Below are 15,444 nucleotides of genomic sequence, written 5' to 3'. Positions count from 1 at the left end.
TTCCAGGCAGAGGGAACAGCATGTACAAAGGCCCTGAGGTGGGAGTGTGCCAAGTGTGTTTGCAGCACAGGTGGCTGGGGCAGAGTGAGTGGCTGGGGAAGTAATAGAGGAGGGCAGGGAGCAGATGGGGCAGACAGATTGGGTGGGGCTTTGTAGGGCATTAGTAGGACTTTGGAGAATGGGGTGGGGAGACGAGGGCAGAGACTAGAAAACAAATGCCATCGTCTTGGTGAGAGAGGACGGCCTCTCTCCATGGCCTGGAGCGTGTGGGGGACGTGGAGGCGGTGAGGACCTGTTGGTTTCAGGGTATATTTTGAAAGTAGAGCCAACAGGATGTACTGTGGATTGAACGGAAGGGTTGAAAGAGAAGCGGCAAGATGAGTCCTGGTTTCTGGCCTGAGTGGCAGGAAGGAGGGAGCCGCCCTGGTTGGACCCAGGGAAGACAAGAGGGAGGACAGATTTAGGTCGCAGGAGTCAGTGTGGACACGTGAACTTTGAGACGCCTGTTGAGTAGCTTGGTGTACATGCCCAGTTGGTAGTGGAGCTGCACCAATCTTTTTCTTTCTTTTTTTTTTTTGGTGAGGAAGATTGGCCCTGAGCTAACATCTGTGCTAATCCTCCTCTATTTTATATGTGGGACGCCACCATAGCATGGCTTGATGAGCGGTGTGTAGGTCCATGCCTGGGATCCGAACCTGCGAACCCCCGCATCATTTTTTTTAATGGAACAGCCACTTTAAATGCTTAATTTATTTTTAGTATCAAACCATTGCACGTTCTTGGTTAAAAAAGAGAGAGAGAGAAGAGAAGAGAGACAACAAAAATCCAAATAGTCCAGGAAGCTGGGCAGCAGAAGGGGACGGCCCCCCAGCTCCCTGTTCCTGCCCCCGAGGGAAGCCACTGTTACTGCAGTGTAGCGTGTGCTTCCAGAAACGTTCTGGAGAATACGCCTCTTTTGTTTATTAACACAAGGGAGCTGGGCTCTTGGCTGGTCCTCACCTGCTCTCCCACCTGACGGCCCGGCAGCCCCTGGGCCCTTGCCCCCAAATGGCGCCTTTAACCTCTCTATTCTTTCACGTCTACCTGCTTATGTGACCCTCACAGCACTCCTGTGTCGCAGGCCCATTTTACAGACGTGGACACTGAGATGTCCAGGCCCAGATCTGGTGACACGTACACAGCTAAGATTCCAAAAGCACTGAGTCCTCTGGGAGTGCAGAGGTGCCACCCTTGATTCTGCCCAAATCCGGTGCGGTGGGGATGTAGGGAGTCAGCAGTCACGTGGTGGGGGAGGGATACGGCTTCACCCGGCGGTCAAAGGGAGGGGGCTCTCCCGGCAGAGGAGAGGGCACAGGCGGGTTTGGAGGCCCCGAGGCGGGGGGTCCAGCCTGTGAGAGGGGTGATGAGAGGTTCTCACAGCTGGGGTGTGGGGGCGGGGAGGAGGAGGCCAAGAGGGAGGGAGGGAGGGAGGCCGGCAGGGCCCGGGATCAGAGGGGCAGGAAGATGACTCGGCAAGAGCTTAAGGGCCAGATGGAGTGGACTGAGTGTGTGTGTTATACGAGAGTGTGAGTGTGTGTATGTGTGTAACAGGAGGGTCCCAGAGTCTGGCCCAAACCGTCGTTCTCTTGTTCTCTCGTGACGGTGAGGACTCCTGGGATATACAGAAGGAGAGGATCTTCTTCCATCTCCTTATCTAAGTTAGGAGAAGCAAGAAGCCCAAACCCCGCTCTCCCAAGGCTGAGAGAAATATCCCCCTTCCCTGGTCCCCAGGCCGCACGGGGCTCCCCGCTGGGCTGGCCTCGCCTGGGCAGGGGCGCACGTCCTCTCCCCATGACGAGGTGGCCCGTGGTCTGTGGGGCACCGTTCTCTGGTCGACAGCTGCAGTGCTGTGTGTCACAGCGGCCTGGCTCACAGCCACCCTGCTCGGCAGGGCACGCGCACTGGACGCTGGCAGCAGAGCCGGGGCCTGTCCCGAGGCCAGGAGCTGCTGGCAGAGGCAGCCCCGGCTGCTCTGTGATCAGAGGCGCACCACAGCCCCTTCGGCCTCTCCTGTCATCAGCGCCTGGCTGTGCGGTGTGGCAGGGCGGCGGTGTGGCGGGCTAGCCGTGTGGCCGGCAGTGACATGGCAGGGCGGGCGGTGTGGCCGGCAGTGTGGCCGGCAGTGGAACGGCGGGGCGGGCGGTGTGGCCGGCAGTGGCATGGCCGGCCCGCGGCCAGGCGGGAGGCAGAGACTGAGAAGTGCTGAGCGCAGGCCGCCTGCCGGGGAGGCCGCTCGAGGCCTCGTGGGGGCGGTGGAGGCCCTGCGGGTCTGGCTTTGATCAGCTGCACGGTGTCCCTGAGGACGGGGGCGTGGAAGGGAGGCTGGAAGGGCAGAGAGTGAGAGACGGGGGCCAAGAGGGAGCAGAAGTGACGGCTGCGTCGTGTCGTGCTGCCTGCCTGGCGTGTGCTGAGCGCCTCGCCTGCCCTCTCCCCCCTTCACGGCAGCCCCGCCGGGTGAGCGCTGTCGCCTCCACGTTCAGGTGAGGAAACAGAGGCACAGGCAGGTGACGTCATTTGTATGAGGTCACACAGGATAAAGCGGAGGATCCGGGGCTTAAAATCAGACTGTCAAGTGACTGACTTAACTTCTTTAAGCTTCAGTGGCCTTGTGGCTAAAGTGGGGTGACCGTGGCGCCCGCCCGCAGGGTTGGGCATTCGGCAGTGCACCTGACTGGTGAGCAGAGCCCTGGGCATATGTCAGGCTCTTACGAAAGAAATGCTGGTTGGGAGTCCTCTCTGTTGGTGATCTCAGTTACTCCCACGCCTGACGGGCCCGTCAGATCCTGGTTTCTCCTGGAGAAACTCCTTTGAGCACCGTCTAGTAGGAACATTCCAGTCACACCAGCAGCGACCTCTCCAAACCCCTGCCCTGCTCAGCCCCGAACAGTCTGCCTCGTGTGGGGTCATCTCCTCGTGAGAGTGCTGGAATCCCAAGGGTTGGAGATTAGGGTGGATTCTGGGTAATGCCAAACTTTGCCGTTTTCTGTTGGCATTAGCCATTTTTCTCCAAGCCCAGAAATCACGTTCCAAAACTGTGAGCCCTAGGGGAGGGCCTGTGGCCGGGTGGGAGGAGCGCCTGTCGGGCCGCGAGAGCGTTCTTTCGTCTATCCTCACCAGGTGCTCGCCTCGCCTGGTGTCTCCCCTTCCTCCCCCCACCCCTTCCCACGTGTCAGAACCAGCCTGATCGCTCAGGGTAGGGGTGGGGGGCAGAGGACTTGAACTTGAGGCTCGTCAAACCTTGTGGTTCCCAAAGCATGATCCACACTCTGCTGGGGGGATGGGCTTGAGGGAAGTGGTGGGCATCTCGTATCTTAAGGGTTGTGTATTTGTTTAATATGCATTATGTTTTTTTAAACCCCAACTGTAACTAGGACATCACACCTGTGACTTCACGGGATCTTACTGCTTATGGCAAGACTAGGTTTAAAAAAAGAGAGAGCATCAATTTGAAGAAAAGCGTTAAGTACTCATAGTAGCCCAGATGGGACGGGTTCTGGGGAGGTTGGGACGATGGCGTGTGGATGCCCACAGCTTGCTGGGGTGACAGCCCGGGAGTGGACTCTGCTGCCCCGTGGCTGCCTGTGGCCAGCAGTGTCTCCAGGACTGGGCAAACCCATCTGTGAGGATTATTTGTACCCTGTAGGGTCTAGGGCCTGAGGCTCGGCGGAAGGGAGCTCAGTGGCTGCAGAGTCAGGCCCCAGGGTCGGAAGTCCTTCCGGCTCTACCGTCCCACTGCCCGCCCGCCGTCCACCTTCCTGATCAGCAGTCCCTCCAGTCCAGAGAGCAACCTCAAGCTGCAGTCCCCGGGGTGTGGGGGCAGATCCTGGTACCAGCCCAGGGATTACATCTCGAGCAGATAAAAACAGGGAGAAATCCAAGGAATTTTAATTACCGCACGTCTTTGGCGTCTTGAAGGCCTGGTCCTCCTGGGCCAAACCCGCAGGCCGGCTCTGCAGGCCGCGGCCACGGAGCCCCGTCCCCTCCTCCGCTGGCTCGCTGGGCTCCCGGCTGGGCTGGGGGACGCTGGTGGAGGTGCCCGCTGGCAGCGCAGCACCTTCCTCCCTCTGCCTCGCAAGCTAGGCCGGGAATCTTGGGCTCGGCTTTGAGGAGACCATGGCTGGGTTCTGGGGCTGTGGGGGTCAGAGCTTCCAGCCGCAGGTAACGGAGCCCCACCTGAATTGCCGTAAGCAGCAAGGGCGATTTGGTGGCTTCTGTAACTGTCCCGTCCCCAGGAAAGGCAGGTGAGGCTGGACCTGGCCCCAGGTTCACCCCACAGATGTTTATTGAGTGCCTGCTTTGTATCAGATGCTGTTCTAGAGCAAAACAGACCCAGACCCCTGCCCTTTGGGAGCCCACTTCTAGAGACGACTGGGCCTGAGGCCTTGGACGAGGGCCCTCTCCTCCGCGCTGCCTCCGTCCCCGTCCTGTGTGAGCTCTTTCCTGGGGCGAGCCGTCTCCGGCAGCTAGAGATGAGATTAGACGCAGCCTTGGCACCAGAGAAGACTTCTTTCCTGCCAGTTCTTGTGAACGTGATCCCGGGGGACCACTCCAGTTGGCTTAGCTGTGGCATGGGGACAGGTGCTGGGCACTGGGCGACCTGTGGCTGTGGGAGGCTGCAGTGTCCTCAGGGGAGTGGCCGAGAGTCCTGCCCCACATTTGAGAAGAGATGCATTTCTCTTTGGAAGCAGCCCCTTGAGGTCTAGGTTCTGCTAATATCCAGGAGGAATGAGTCTGTTTCCCTCCCATCCCTGGGGAGGAGGGAATCTCCAGCCCCTCTGGGCCTGTCACTGGAGCCAGGGCCCCCAGGGGCCCCACTAACGCTGCCGCCAATGCCCCGCCCTTTCCTGATGGTTACCTTGCCATGCCAGCTTGTGTGTTGTACAGGTTGGGGTGGGGTGGGTAATTCCCTGCACTTTTTGCCGTGCTTGTGGGTTGAGTGGGCTTTGGAGGCCAGAGAAAGCCCTGGGGGGCAGAAGTAACAGATGTCCACAGGTTAGAGGTGCATGTTGGAGGCAGGTCATTGAGGCCCAGAAAATAGACGGCCCTGGTTTTTCTCCCACTCAATTCCTGGCTGTAGCCCTAGAGAGGGGGTCTGCCCCATTGCTGGGAGGGGGGCTGGAGCCCTGAAGGTCTGTTCCCCAGGGGACAATGAACATCATCCTGGCCTGCTGCCCCATTCTGGAATCGAGGAGCCTGGGGCCTGGGGCGTTCTAACCCAGCTCTGCTACTTTCTCTCCTTAAGTGACCTTGGACCAGTTGCTGATCTCCTGGCTGAGCCTCAGGTCCCCCTTTTGTAAAGTGGGTTATTGTGTGGGGTTTTGTTAAATTAGGTCTTAATGGCCCAAGTAACATATGAATGTACTCATCTTAAAAACTGGAGGGGCTGGCCTGGTGGCATGGTGGTTAAGTTCATGCACTCTGCTTCAGCGGCCTGGGAATCGCAGGTTCAGATCCCGGGCATGGACCTACGCACTGCTCATCAAGCCATGCTGTGGTGGCATCCCACATACAAAATAGAGGAAGATGGGCACAGATGTTAGCTCAGAGCCAATCTTCCTCAGCAAAAAGAGGAAGATTGGCAACAGATGTTAGCTCAGGGCCAATCTTCCTCACCAAAAAAAAAAAAAAGGAGCAATTCTGGTAAGGCTGAAGTTTCTGAACCCCATTCCCCCATCTCTCTTCCCCCTCCCCTCCCTGTGGGTAACCGTGGGTATTGCGTACACTTGGTGATCTTATGGTACGTGTGTGTGTTGGGTGTTTTCTTGGACGTACAGGCAGCATCGTACTCTGTGTGTCTTCCATGGGGCGTGGCGCTCTGCGTGTCGGTGTTTACAGATCTGCCTGGTTCTTTTGAACCACTGTGTGGTATTCCATTGTGTGGCTCTAGCACAGTTTCCTTCGCTGGGCATTCAGCAGGTGTCTGACTGTTGGTTAGTAGGAACAGTGTTGCCCTCCACATCACTGAACTTGAACGTGCCTCCCTGGTGCACACATGTGAGTGTTGTCCCAGGGTGGACACTGAGGCGTTGAGTCACTGGGCATTGGGTTTGTGCAAGGATCAAACGTGAGAATATTCTGAGCACGTGGTGGATGTAGGGTGCTACAGAGAGGGAATACTTAGTGTTCCCCACCTTTGCATCAGATGCCATCCTGGGTGTTTCATCTGCATTTTCTCATTGACTCCTCTTTGACATCTAAATCCCCATTTTAGAGAAGAGCAAGTGATGGCCAGAGGGGAGTCAGCTGCCTGACTCCCGGTCCGGCGAGTTCTGGGAATGGAGCATCCCTGCCCTGGACGGCCGCAGCTTGCTCCCTGCGAGGCCTGCCCACGGTGGCGCCGGTCCCCAGGAACGCCCGGCCGGGCTGTGTCTGTACAGCGTGCTGGGGAAGAGGGAGCTCGCCAGGAATTTCCTGGGGCAGCTCGAGGGCAGACTGCTCGGATCTCAGGGTTACGGGGTGGCTGGGTCCTGCCTCCCACCCTTCTCTTCCGCCGCCTGTCCCAGCCCTGTGCATTCTTGGAATCTATAAGTTGTGCCGTGTTCCGTGGGCACCAGGAGTTTCCTTTGAAACCCATGGCACCAACATCTGTTAGCACTTAGGGAACAGGAAGATTGACAAAGAACTGCTGGGGCAGGCGGTGGGGGAAGACGTTAAGCTCAGGAGTATGAAGTCTCAAAGACAAAGAGGAAAAACCCCAACCGAACTGCAGCCCGCTCCCCCAGGCCCTGCTTTGATGTGGTTTCCCGTCCCTGGAGGCCTTATAAGGCGTTGTGCCTGCAGCTCTGGGCTCTGGGCTGGTGCTGGCCACACACTCAGGCCCGGAGGAGCTGCCCTCTCTTCCTGGGGCCCAGTGTGGGGCACACGAGGGGCAGTGCTGGAAATCAGGAGACGCAAGTCAGGGGCCTGTGGCCTGAAAGGCCACCAAGCCTGGCCACTGGGCAGGGAGCAGCCTGACACCGGGCTGGAAGAGGCAGGAGGTCTGGGCATCAGAACTTGGAGCAGAGGCTGAGGCTGACTGTCCTGGAGGCCAGAGGAGAGGGGGCCTGGGACCAGGGGGCCAGAGTGATGGCTGGGTAGTCAAGGGAAGTGAAGGGAAGTCACTGCATGGCCCCACACTTGGGCTTCTTACAGGGCAGTGGGGAAGGGTGTGGGCTCTGCATTGGGCCGCCTGCCTTCAATCCTGGCTCTGACACTTACTAGCTGTGTGACCTTGGGCAAGTCATTAACCTCTCTGTGCCTCGGTTTTCTCATCTGTGAAGTGGGGATAATGTACTACCTTAAGGGATTCCCTTTAGGATTAGATACAAAGCACTAAAAACAGTGCGCCAGGCAGGAGGGCAGCGTTCTCCATGTCTGTGGGGCAGCTTGGGTCTGGTGAGCCCTTTAGATTCTCCCAGCAGTGTTCTGGTAGCCATCTGACAATAGTATAAAAAGTCATAGACACTAACTACTGATCTTTTGAGCCCCAATTGTGGTATCAGGCACAATGGTAAGCACTTTATATTCAGTGGCTTACTTAATCCTCACACCCACCCAGAGATGTCGTGAGTGCTAGCGTCCCTGTGTACAAATGGGGAGACTGAGGCACACTGGCCCAGATGACGCAGCTTGTGCGAGGCAGAGCTGGGATTTGACCCACGGTCGGACCAACTGCATTTCCATGCCCTGTACCTTCCTGCACCTGTGGGGCTCTTGGCTGTTGAGGGGTCTGAGAGCCTTCCTGCAGGATGGTCCTGAGGACCTGGCCCCACACCTTGTGTGCAGGGCTCCTGGCCAGGGCTCGGCCAGGTCCCAAACCTATGGCAAGGAGCTGTGGGCCTTTGAGTCCCGGGGACAGATGGCAGGACTTGGCCGCTGACCCCCTGGACCTGCTGGCCATGCTGTTTCCCTTGCACCTCCCTAAGTGTGATCCTTGGTCCCTGGCAAGTGCCAGCACGCTTGGCCTCCTCTGTCCCCATGCCCACAGGAACCCTGATTCTACAGACAAACTCAGGCTGGGCATTGAAGGAGCTGGCTTGAACCTCGGCTCTGCCCTCACTTGCTGATGATCAGAGCCGCACGCCTGGCCTCTTGGAGCCTCCTCCTCCTTTAAACACAGGACTAGTGGGAGCGCCGTCCTCCGGGGCTCTTGCGAGGACTCCATCAGTCAGCGCCTCGTACCCCGTGGGTGCTGGGGAAGGATGTGAGGCTGTCATCGGCCTTATTTTCCTGTCTCACATGGTCCTTGAGGGTTGGGGGCACTTTCTTTGTAGGAAAAAAGGAGAACAATTATACCCCTCACTTTACAATTTGCAAATCATTTTTATGAACATTTATTCCTTGAGAGATGGAAGGAACAGGGCTGGTGTGATGATTAAGGAAGATTATATATACATATATATAGATAAAGTGCCTAGCAGGGTGCCTGGCACATAGGGATGCACAGTAAGTGTCAGTTGTCTTATTGTTGTGGTGGTGGGTTATCACTGTGCCCATTTTACAGATAAGTAGACTGAGGTTCCAAGAAGGCAGTGGCTGGCCCCAGGGCCAAGGGCGAGGGAGGCAATGGAGCCAGCTGTGATCCCGTGACTGGCTTAGCGTTCTGCGTTGCCTCTGACCTAGTGATTCAAAGCTGGAGGACCACAGACGCTGCGCTCCACAGGCCGTGGGCTGTCCAGCTGAGTGGATGAAATGGATTTTTGCCGTAGTTGAGCACTGGCACTGCACAGGGTGTCAGCGGAGCATGGTGCTGAAGAGCTTTCAAAGTGTCATATAGAGCAGGGTCTGGTTTAGTGGGAAGAAGCCGACCCCAGAACCTGCCAGAACTCTTCTTTAATATGCAGAGACATTCCTTTAATATGTCAGAGAGCTAGGTCCTCCAGCAGACAGCTCCTCTCAGAGAGCGCTGAAGCCGTCAGCAGAGCGATGAATGGGTGCGTTAGATACACTGCGAGGCACCGTTGCAGGGGTCCCAGACGGCTGCTTTGTTGGCGCTGACGTTTGGAGTCTTGAAACTCCTCCGGTGTGCTAGTAAGAAGACGCGAGGGCTCAAAAGCATCCGTCCCGCAGATGCTGTCAGCCTTGCCGGGAGGGGTCAGGGTGGCGGGCCGGGGTCAGCGCTGAGTCCGCTCTCCAGAAGCCCTCAGTGTGACGAGGTGTGTGGTTCTCTTGAAGACGGCCGCCTGCTCCTGTGAGGAGGTGCTGCCTGCCAGCCTTTCGAGAGAGGCAGCGTCCGTCTTCCTCTGGCATGAAAGATCGGCTTTAATTGGCTGCTGGGGCGTCCCAGCCATCTAATGATGCCACCTGAGTGCATCCCTTTCCTGTCACCGTCTCCCAGTTCCCCTGTCATCTTCAGCTCCTTTAACGCAAGCAGCCAGTTTACAAGCCCCGGAAATGTTTGGTGATTATAATAATTGGCAGAGGAGGAGAAAGAAGCCATCCTGAGTGAGGAATAAAGTTCTGAAGTCAGCGGGGCACCAGGAGTCTGAGTGCACCACCACATTGTGACAACCTTTAAGAAAGAATGTGTAATGCCCCAGAATGATTTGAGAGAAGAAAGTGAACAGAGCAGACCAACCCTAATCCATAAAATGTTAGCTGTTTATCTTTAAAGAACAACACGAGACTTACCCCCAGCTGTGTCTAATTGATAAGATCAGCTATACAAAGCGTTGTCCTTCTCTTGTTAATCAAGGAGAGCAATGGTTTTTCTTTTAAGCATCTAAGATGCAGTTTTTTTTTTTTTCTAATTTTTCAAGGAGAGGGTGTTTTTTCTTTTTCTCTTTGCTTTTTTTCAAAAAGAGAAGTTGGTGACAGCTGCTGAGTCTGGGCTTCTTGATGGCTTGGCTTGTCATTTTGTGGTTCGAGAAGCGCTGGCACAGCATCGTTGTGGACATCAATAGAGATAATGCAGTGCAACCCCACAAACCTCGTCTTTCCCCGAAAGGAGGAGCATTTCCCCAAGTAGGTTCCTTGGAACATGAATCGCATGTGATGCTTTTGAAAAACAAAACTCCGTGGTCTAAACGGGTGTGAGGAATGTAACATAAGCTATACTTGGATATTCACAGTGTCCGTTATCATAGGAAGTCCTGCAGTAAGGGATCTTGTACTTTGTTTAAAACAATCTTTTTTTGATCACAGAACTCTTCTTGGCAGAACACCAATACATACAGGAGACAGTTTGACAAGTGCTGGTCTAGCCGCTTCCATATCTAGAGTCCTCCTGCTGGGGTGGGGTCAGATAGATGGAACCTTTGTTGACATCCCAAGAATTTCCCAGCCTGGGGTCCAACCAAACTCACCTTGCCAACCTGACGACACCTGAGTGGCAGCCCGACTAGGCTGGTTGGGGGCAGCTCTGCCATATGGGATGAGCTTCCAGACGTGTTTAACTCACGTGTGGGGACCAGGCAAGGCATGTGCAAGGATCAGGCTAGTTTCCGGAAGGTGTGTGTGCTGGGGAGACGCAGGAGGCATGGCTGAAGATCAGCTGGAGCCAGAGCACGCACACTTCTGGTTGTTATACTGAAGACTTGGGTTTATGTTAAGGGCGGGAGGGACCCACCCTAGTACAGACTAGGCCCTCTTGATAAACCCACAGGGTCAGCCTGCCTTCTGACTGCTGGGGACCTTCTGTTGGAGGAAGGATCCCAACTGAGATCTCTTCTTGGGGCCCACAGGGGAGGCTTGTTGGTCCTGAGTCCATCAAGTTGGCTCGAAAGGATAGATGAGGGACATTTTCTGATCTTGTCTCTGTCTTTTTCCAGGGTGGAGGGTGGACTTTCCTTTCTGTGGGAGAAGTACGGTCCTGTGTAGTGTTTCGTGATGGGCTGTAGGCTGAGAAAAAGTTACTTCCTAAAAAGCACCGTGAGAATTCACTTTTCAAGTGTGATAGGATCCATCTCAGTTGACCTAAATTCCCATCGGAAGAAGCAGAACAGGGTTCCTGCTTCCTTGCCACCAGCCAGGCACATGTTCAAGATGCCACCTTTACCAACCCAACATTGGGTTCCTACCTGACCCCAATACTTCCTTAATGTCCCTGCTTTGTCTTCCTCTAGGAGCTCGTGGGCGAAGTTTTCAGAGAAACACTCAGCGAGGAGGAAGAGGAAGGCTTTCGGCTAGAAGGTACCAGAATCCCTTGCTCTTCCCCCAGGGAGTAATGAGGTAGGGAAGGGGCCATCTGGTCTACCGTGTGCCCATGTACCTTCTAGAAAGTCTGTAGACCAGGCAGAGGACAGGACTCTGACTCTCGTGGCGGGTGGGCTGAGGGGTGGGTGGGGGTAAGGAGCAGGAGGGATGTGTGGTGCTCCATGGGGCCGAGCCCAGGGTGGAGCCAGACTGCCGAGGGTCGCTGCCTGGCCCTGCTCTGTGTTAGCTGTGGAACCTTGGGCAGGTGGTTTTACCTCAGTTGCCCGTTGAGGGGTGAGGTAGTAGCTATTCATGGGCTCCTCAAGCTGTGTTAGGCACATAGTCAACACTACATAAAGGAGCTGTTACATGTCCTCATTTCTCCATTCCTGTCACTCACCTGGAGCACAATCGTGTACACCCCCACACACAAACACGCGCCGCTGGCCCCTCCCCTTCTCCTCTGTAGCTCTCAGTCCTTCCTCCCTCACGGGGAAGCACTGTGTTGTAGAAAGATTTAGGACACTAGAGTAGAGTGCCAGCGGGCCACTGGAGTGCTAACTCTACCGGGGCAAGCCACGTCACCTTTCGGAGCCTTTGTTTCCATGTTTGCAGGGTGGGCAGGAGGCCTTTTCCCTGCCTGACTCCCTGAGCTGGTTCAAGGAACGAAGGGCATCTGAAAGCGCTTGCTAAGTGGGATAGCGTTTCCATTTTATACTCAGAGAAGAGGATCGCTGAACCGTGGCAGCCTTAGGATAGCGAGGACCTCTCTGCTGAGGTGAGGCCGGCAGCTGGCAGGAAAGCTGGGGGGCCAAGGGTCTCTCGGGGGGATCTAGGCCTTGGGGGTCCTGTGGGGCCCTGAGAGGAGAGCAGACAGTGTCAGGGGATCCTCAAGGGGAGCCTGGGCCGGACTTGAGGACTGTGGCCGCATCCGGCCTGAAGGCTGCTGTAAATGAAGACTTTCGGGCTCCACCCCAGGCTTGCTGAATCCAGTCTGCTTTTAGTCTGCTGCCCAGGTGACTTGTATGCACATTACACTTTGAGAAGCCTCTGTTAAGAGATTCACTCAGTTGCTCAGGAGTTGGAGGCAGGCTGGGGACCCAGGTATCTATGAAACTTTGCTCAAATACGAACAGGTCCTGAATCAAGGGGGAGGAGCCCCATGGACGGAAGGCTTTCCCAGACTGTGGGGTGTTTCCCTGGAGCGTGTTTGTCTGCAGATCTGGTGGCTGCACTCAGGGGCTTAGTAGCTTTGATTCTCATCATTTCCTGGGCCCTCCCAAGCCTCAGCTGTCATCCTTGCCTCTGTGGAGAGATGCCAGCACTGTGCCTAGAGAAGATCTGGGGAGTCAGGTAAAAGTTGCAGGCCCTGGGGATTGAGGTGACCCCAGATATGGATTATGTGGGCTTTAGCACTCGTTCCATTTATCTATTCATTTGCTCATTCACATGGTAACTTTTTAGCAAGTTCATTCTCTGGTTCATCCATCCCTCCATCTATTCCATCCATCACCCACTCACTATCCACCCAGCCACCCGCCTGTGTGCTCATCTATCCATTCATCTACCCGTCACTTACTCATCATCTTCCCATCACCCACCCACCCACTGATCCATGACCCATCACCCAACACTCATCCATTCATGTGTTGCTCCACCGATCACCTTCATCATCTTCCTTCCATATATCGCCTATTTATTCATCTCCCTACTCTGCTGTCACCCATCTATCAGCCAGCCAGCCCTTACCTATCACCTGGCCACCCACCTACAGCCAATCATCCTCTGCCCATCTATTCATCATCGGTCACTCATCGCTTAATCCATTTAACCGTCCTCCAATTATCATCTGTCTAACTCTCCATCTGTCTTTCTATCCATCATTTATTTATTTATTTATTTTTAATTTTTTTTAATTTTTTTTTTTTGTGAGGAAGATTGGCCCTGAGCTAACATCTGCCAATCCTCCTCTTTTTTTTTGCTGAGGAATACTGGCCCTGGGCTAACATCCATGCCCATCTTCCTCCACTTCATATGGGATGCCACCACAGCATGGCCTGACAAGCGGTGCGTCAGTGCACGCCCAGGATCCAAGCAGGCGAACCCCGGGCCGCCGCAGCGGAGCGCGCACACTTAACCGCTTGCGCCACCGGGCCGGCCCCCTATCCATCATTTATTGAGTCCCTGGTTACTGCCAAAAATGAGACACTTCTCTGTCCATTGATGCTCAATCTGAAATCTTGTAATTGATTTCAAATGAGATGTCTTTCCCTGCAAACATACATGAAATGACCTGCCCAGGGAATCCACCTCCCTCTGATAGGGAGGGTCGCTTTGTTCAATGTCTGCGTTCAGAGCATAAGCCCTGTTGTAATGAGGTAGAAGGAACGCTGGCCAGGAGCCCCTCCCAGCTCCAGCAGTGACTTGCTGTGGCTCTGGCCAGGGTGCTCCCTCTCTGGGCCCCCTCGCCCTCTGTAACGTGATGTGCGGGGACGTGGAGCTGGACTTGGTGGGTGCTCAGATGATGTGGGCATCTTGTAGAGAGGATGAACCGCTGTGGGCGGCACTTACAAACACTGGTTGACGGGTGGGGGATAAATATGAGATGCCCAAGGGTCCCAGCTCCTGTTGGGGACAGGATGTGAGGTCGGTGGCACTCGTTCTGACCCCCTGGGCCACCGTGTCAGGCTTTGAGGGCAGTCTGGGTGCCTTGCCAGTCACTGATGGTGTCCAGGCACATCGGTGCCACCACTGACGAGGGAGGGGTTGGGAGCCACTAGCCTGCCTCAGTGTCCTGACTGGAGGTTGGACTAGGTTGTTGGTGGTCAAGCTTTTCAGCCTCTTTCTTCAAACAAAAGCTTACACAGAGGCACAGAATGTAAACCAGTTAGATCAGGTTGCAGAAAGATACAGCACGTTATAGACAGTAGGTTATCTTGTGTGTAAAAAAGTACACTGAACGCTACTTAGATCATTGCCTATCTGGAGGCCTCGACAGACAAAAACAGTAGGTCCTCTGGACATAGGAGGAGGGGACTCAAATTGGGCAGAGAGATCAAAGAGGACTGTAGTATTAACTGTAATCAATGTTTTAACTTTTATAAGAAGAATGTAATCTTATATTCCTTTGAGATGAAGGACTAATAACAGAATTGAAAAGTGAGAACAATAAGTAAAGAAAGCAGTGAGAGTGGGGCTGCTCTGAGTTACATCTGGGCCTGCGAGGCCCTGAGACCCCTGGAGGGATGCTGGACCCAGTGGCCTGTCTGTGGTTCTCTGGCCACCCTTGGCGTCAAGGTCCGAGGTCGCCCACCTCCGGACGGGTGACGTGGCCGTGGACGCAGGCCACCACACGGCCAGGCCCGGTGAGGGCGAGTGCTGCCGAGTCCTGGCCGGAGACGCGTCCACCTGGCCTGGAGCTGGGGCTGCGGGCGTCCCTCCGTGCTACCGGCCAACGAGAGCTAGCTGAAGCCTGAATCTCTCCTTTGTCTTCCTCTTGGCCAAGTTTATCGCCTCTTGGCGGGCTGGAGGGCTGTTTAAGGGGGAAAAAGGGCCATCTGAGGCGTGAAGATAAAAAGAAGTCTTTTGGCCATCCCAAGAGAGGATGGCTTTAGCTCCTGCGTTGTTATGTAAAGCCGGCCCTAATCCTTAACTGGCCAGCTGGGAGCTCGCGGGATGGGGGATTAAGGCTGGGCTTGGAGCAGGGCTGGGGCTGGAGCTCCTTTTGAACTGGGGAGAGAACAAAGTAAACATCAAAAGTTCCACGCTCTGGGAGCTGGCTGGGCGTGGTGGGGGTGGGACACACGGCTGTAGTGGGGAGAAGTGGGGAGGGACCCTCTGCTGACCCAGCAGGGGTCTGAGGACAGGGGAGGCTCGGCCCCATGCTTCCCTCCAGCACCCACCTGACCTCCCCATCTCCCCAGTTGAGCAGGACGACAGGTGGTGGCAGCCCGTGGCTTGTGGTCCAAGGTGAAAACTGGTGCCAGGCCTGTTTGGCAGACTCATGTCACCAAGTGGCCTCCGGGAAGCGCTGTGTCTGGCGGTATCCCCCCACCGGCACAGGCTGCAGCTTCTGCTCTGTGTCCATCGGAAGAGAGAGACCTAGAAATGGTCACAGGCCCCTTCTCTCCGGGTCCCGTCTCTCCCTCCCACCTAGTGCTGTCCCTGCCCCCGCCCGGCCTCTTGGCTCACTCCTGCCTTTCACCCTCTGGCCTCTGCCCCCTGACCCTCCACAGCGTGTCTGTTTCTTGTCTTCCGACCTCTTTGCTTGGGGGTGAAAGCAGGCAGGGTGCA

The 15,444-nt window shown here is 55.6% G+C and overlaps 1 protein-coding gene across 2 annotated transcripts in view; it reads left to right on the top strand.

Annotated features, from left to right (window-relative positions):
• Positions 1-15,444, top strand: part of NKD1 (NKD inhibitor of Wnt signaling pathway 1) — an 84,670-nt gene that overhangs the window by 46,177 nt on the left and 23,049 nt on the right. For both annotated transcript variants that reach the window (XM_087420277.1, XM_087420278.1), the window contains exon 4: positions 11,082-11,148. In XM_087420277.1, the coding sequence (XP_087276403.1) occupies positions 11,082-11,148 (67 nt within the window). The remainder of the gene's footprint in view (positions 1-11,081; positions 11,149-15,444) is intronic.

This window comes from Ceratotherium simum, chromosome 30 (genome assembly GCF_057802395.1).
Source record: "Ceratotherium simum simum isolate JZ-2026a chromosome 30, ASM5780239v1, whole genome shotgun sequence".
Classification (NCBI taxonomy): Eukaryota; Metazoa; Chordata; class Mammalia; order Perissodactyla; family Rhinocerotidae; genus Ceratotherium; species Ceratotherium simum.
This window is presented reverse-complemented; position numbering and strand designations above follow the sequence as displayed.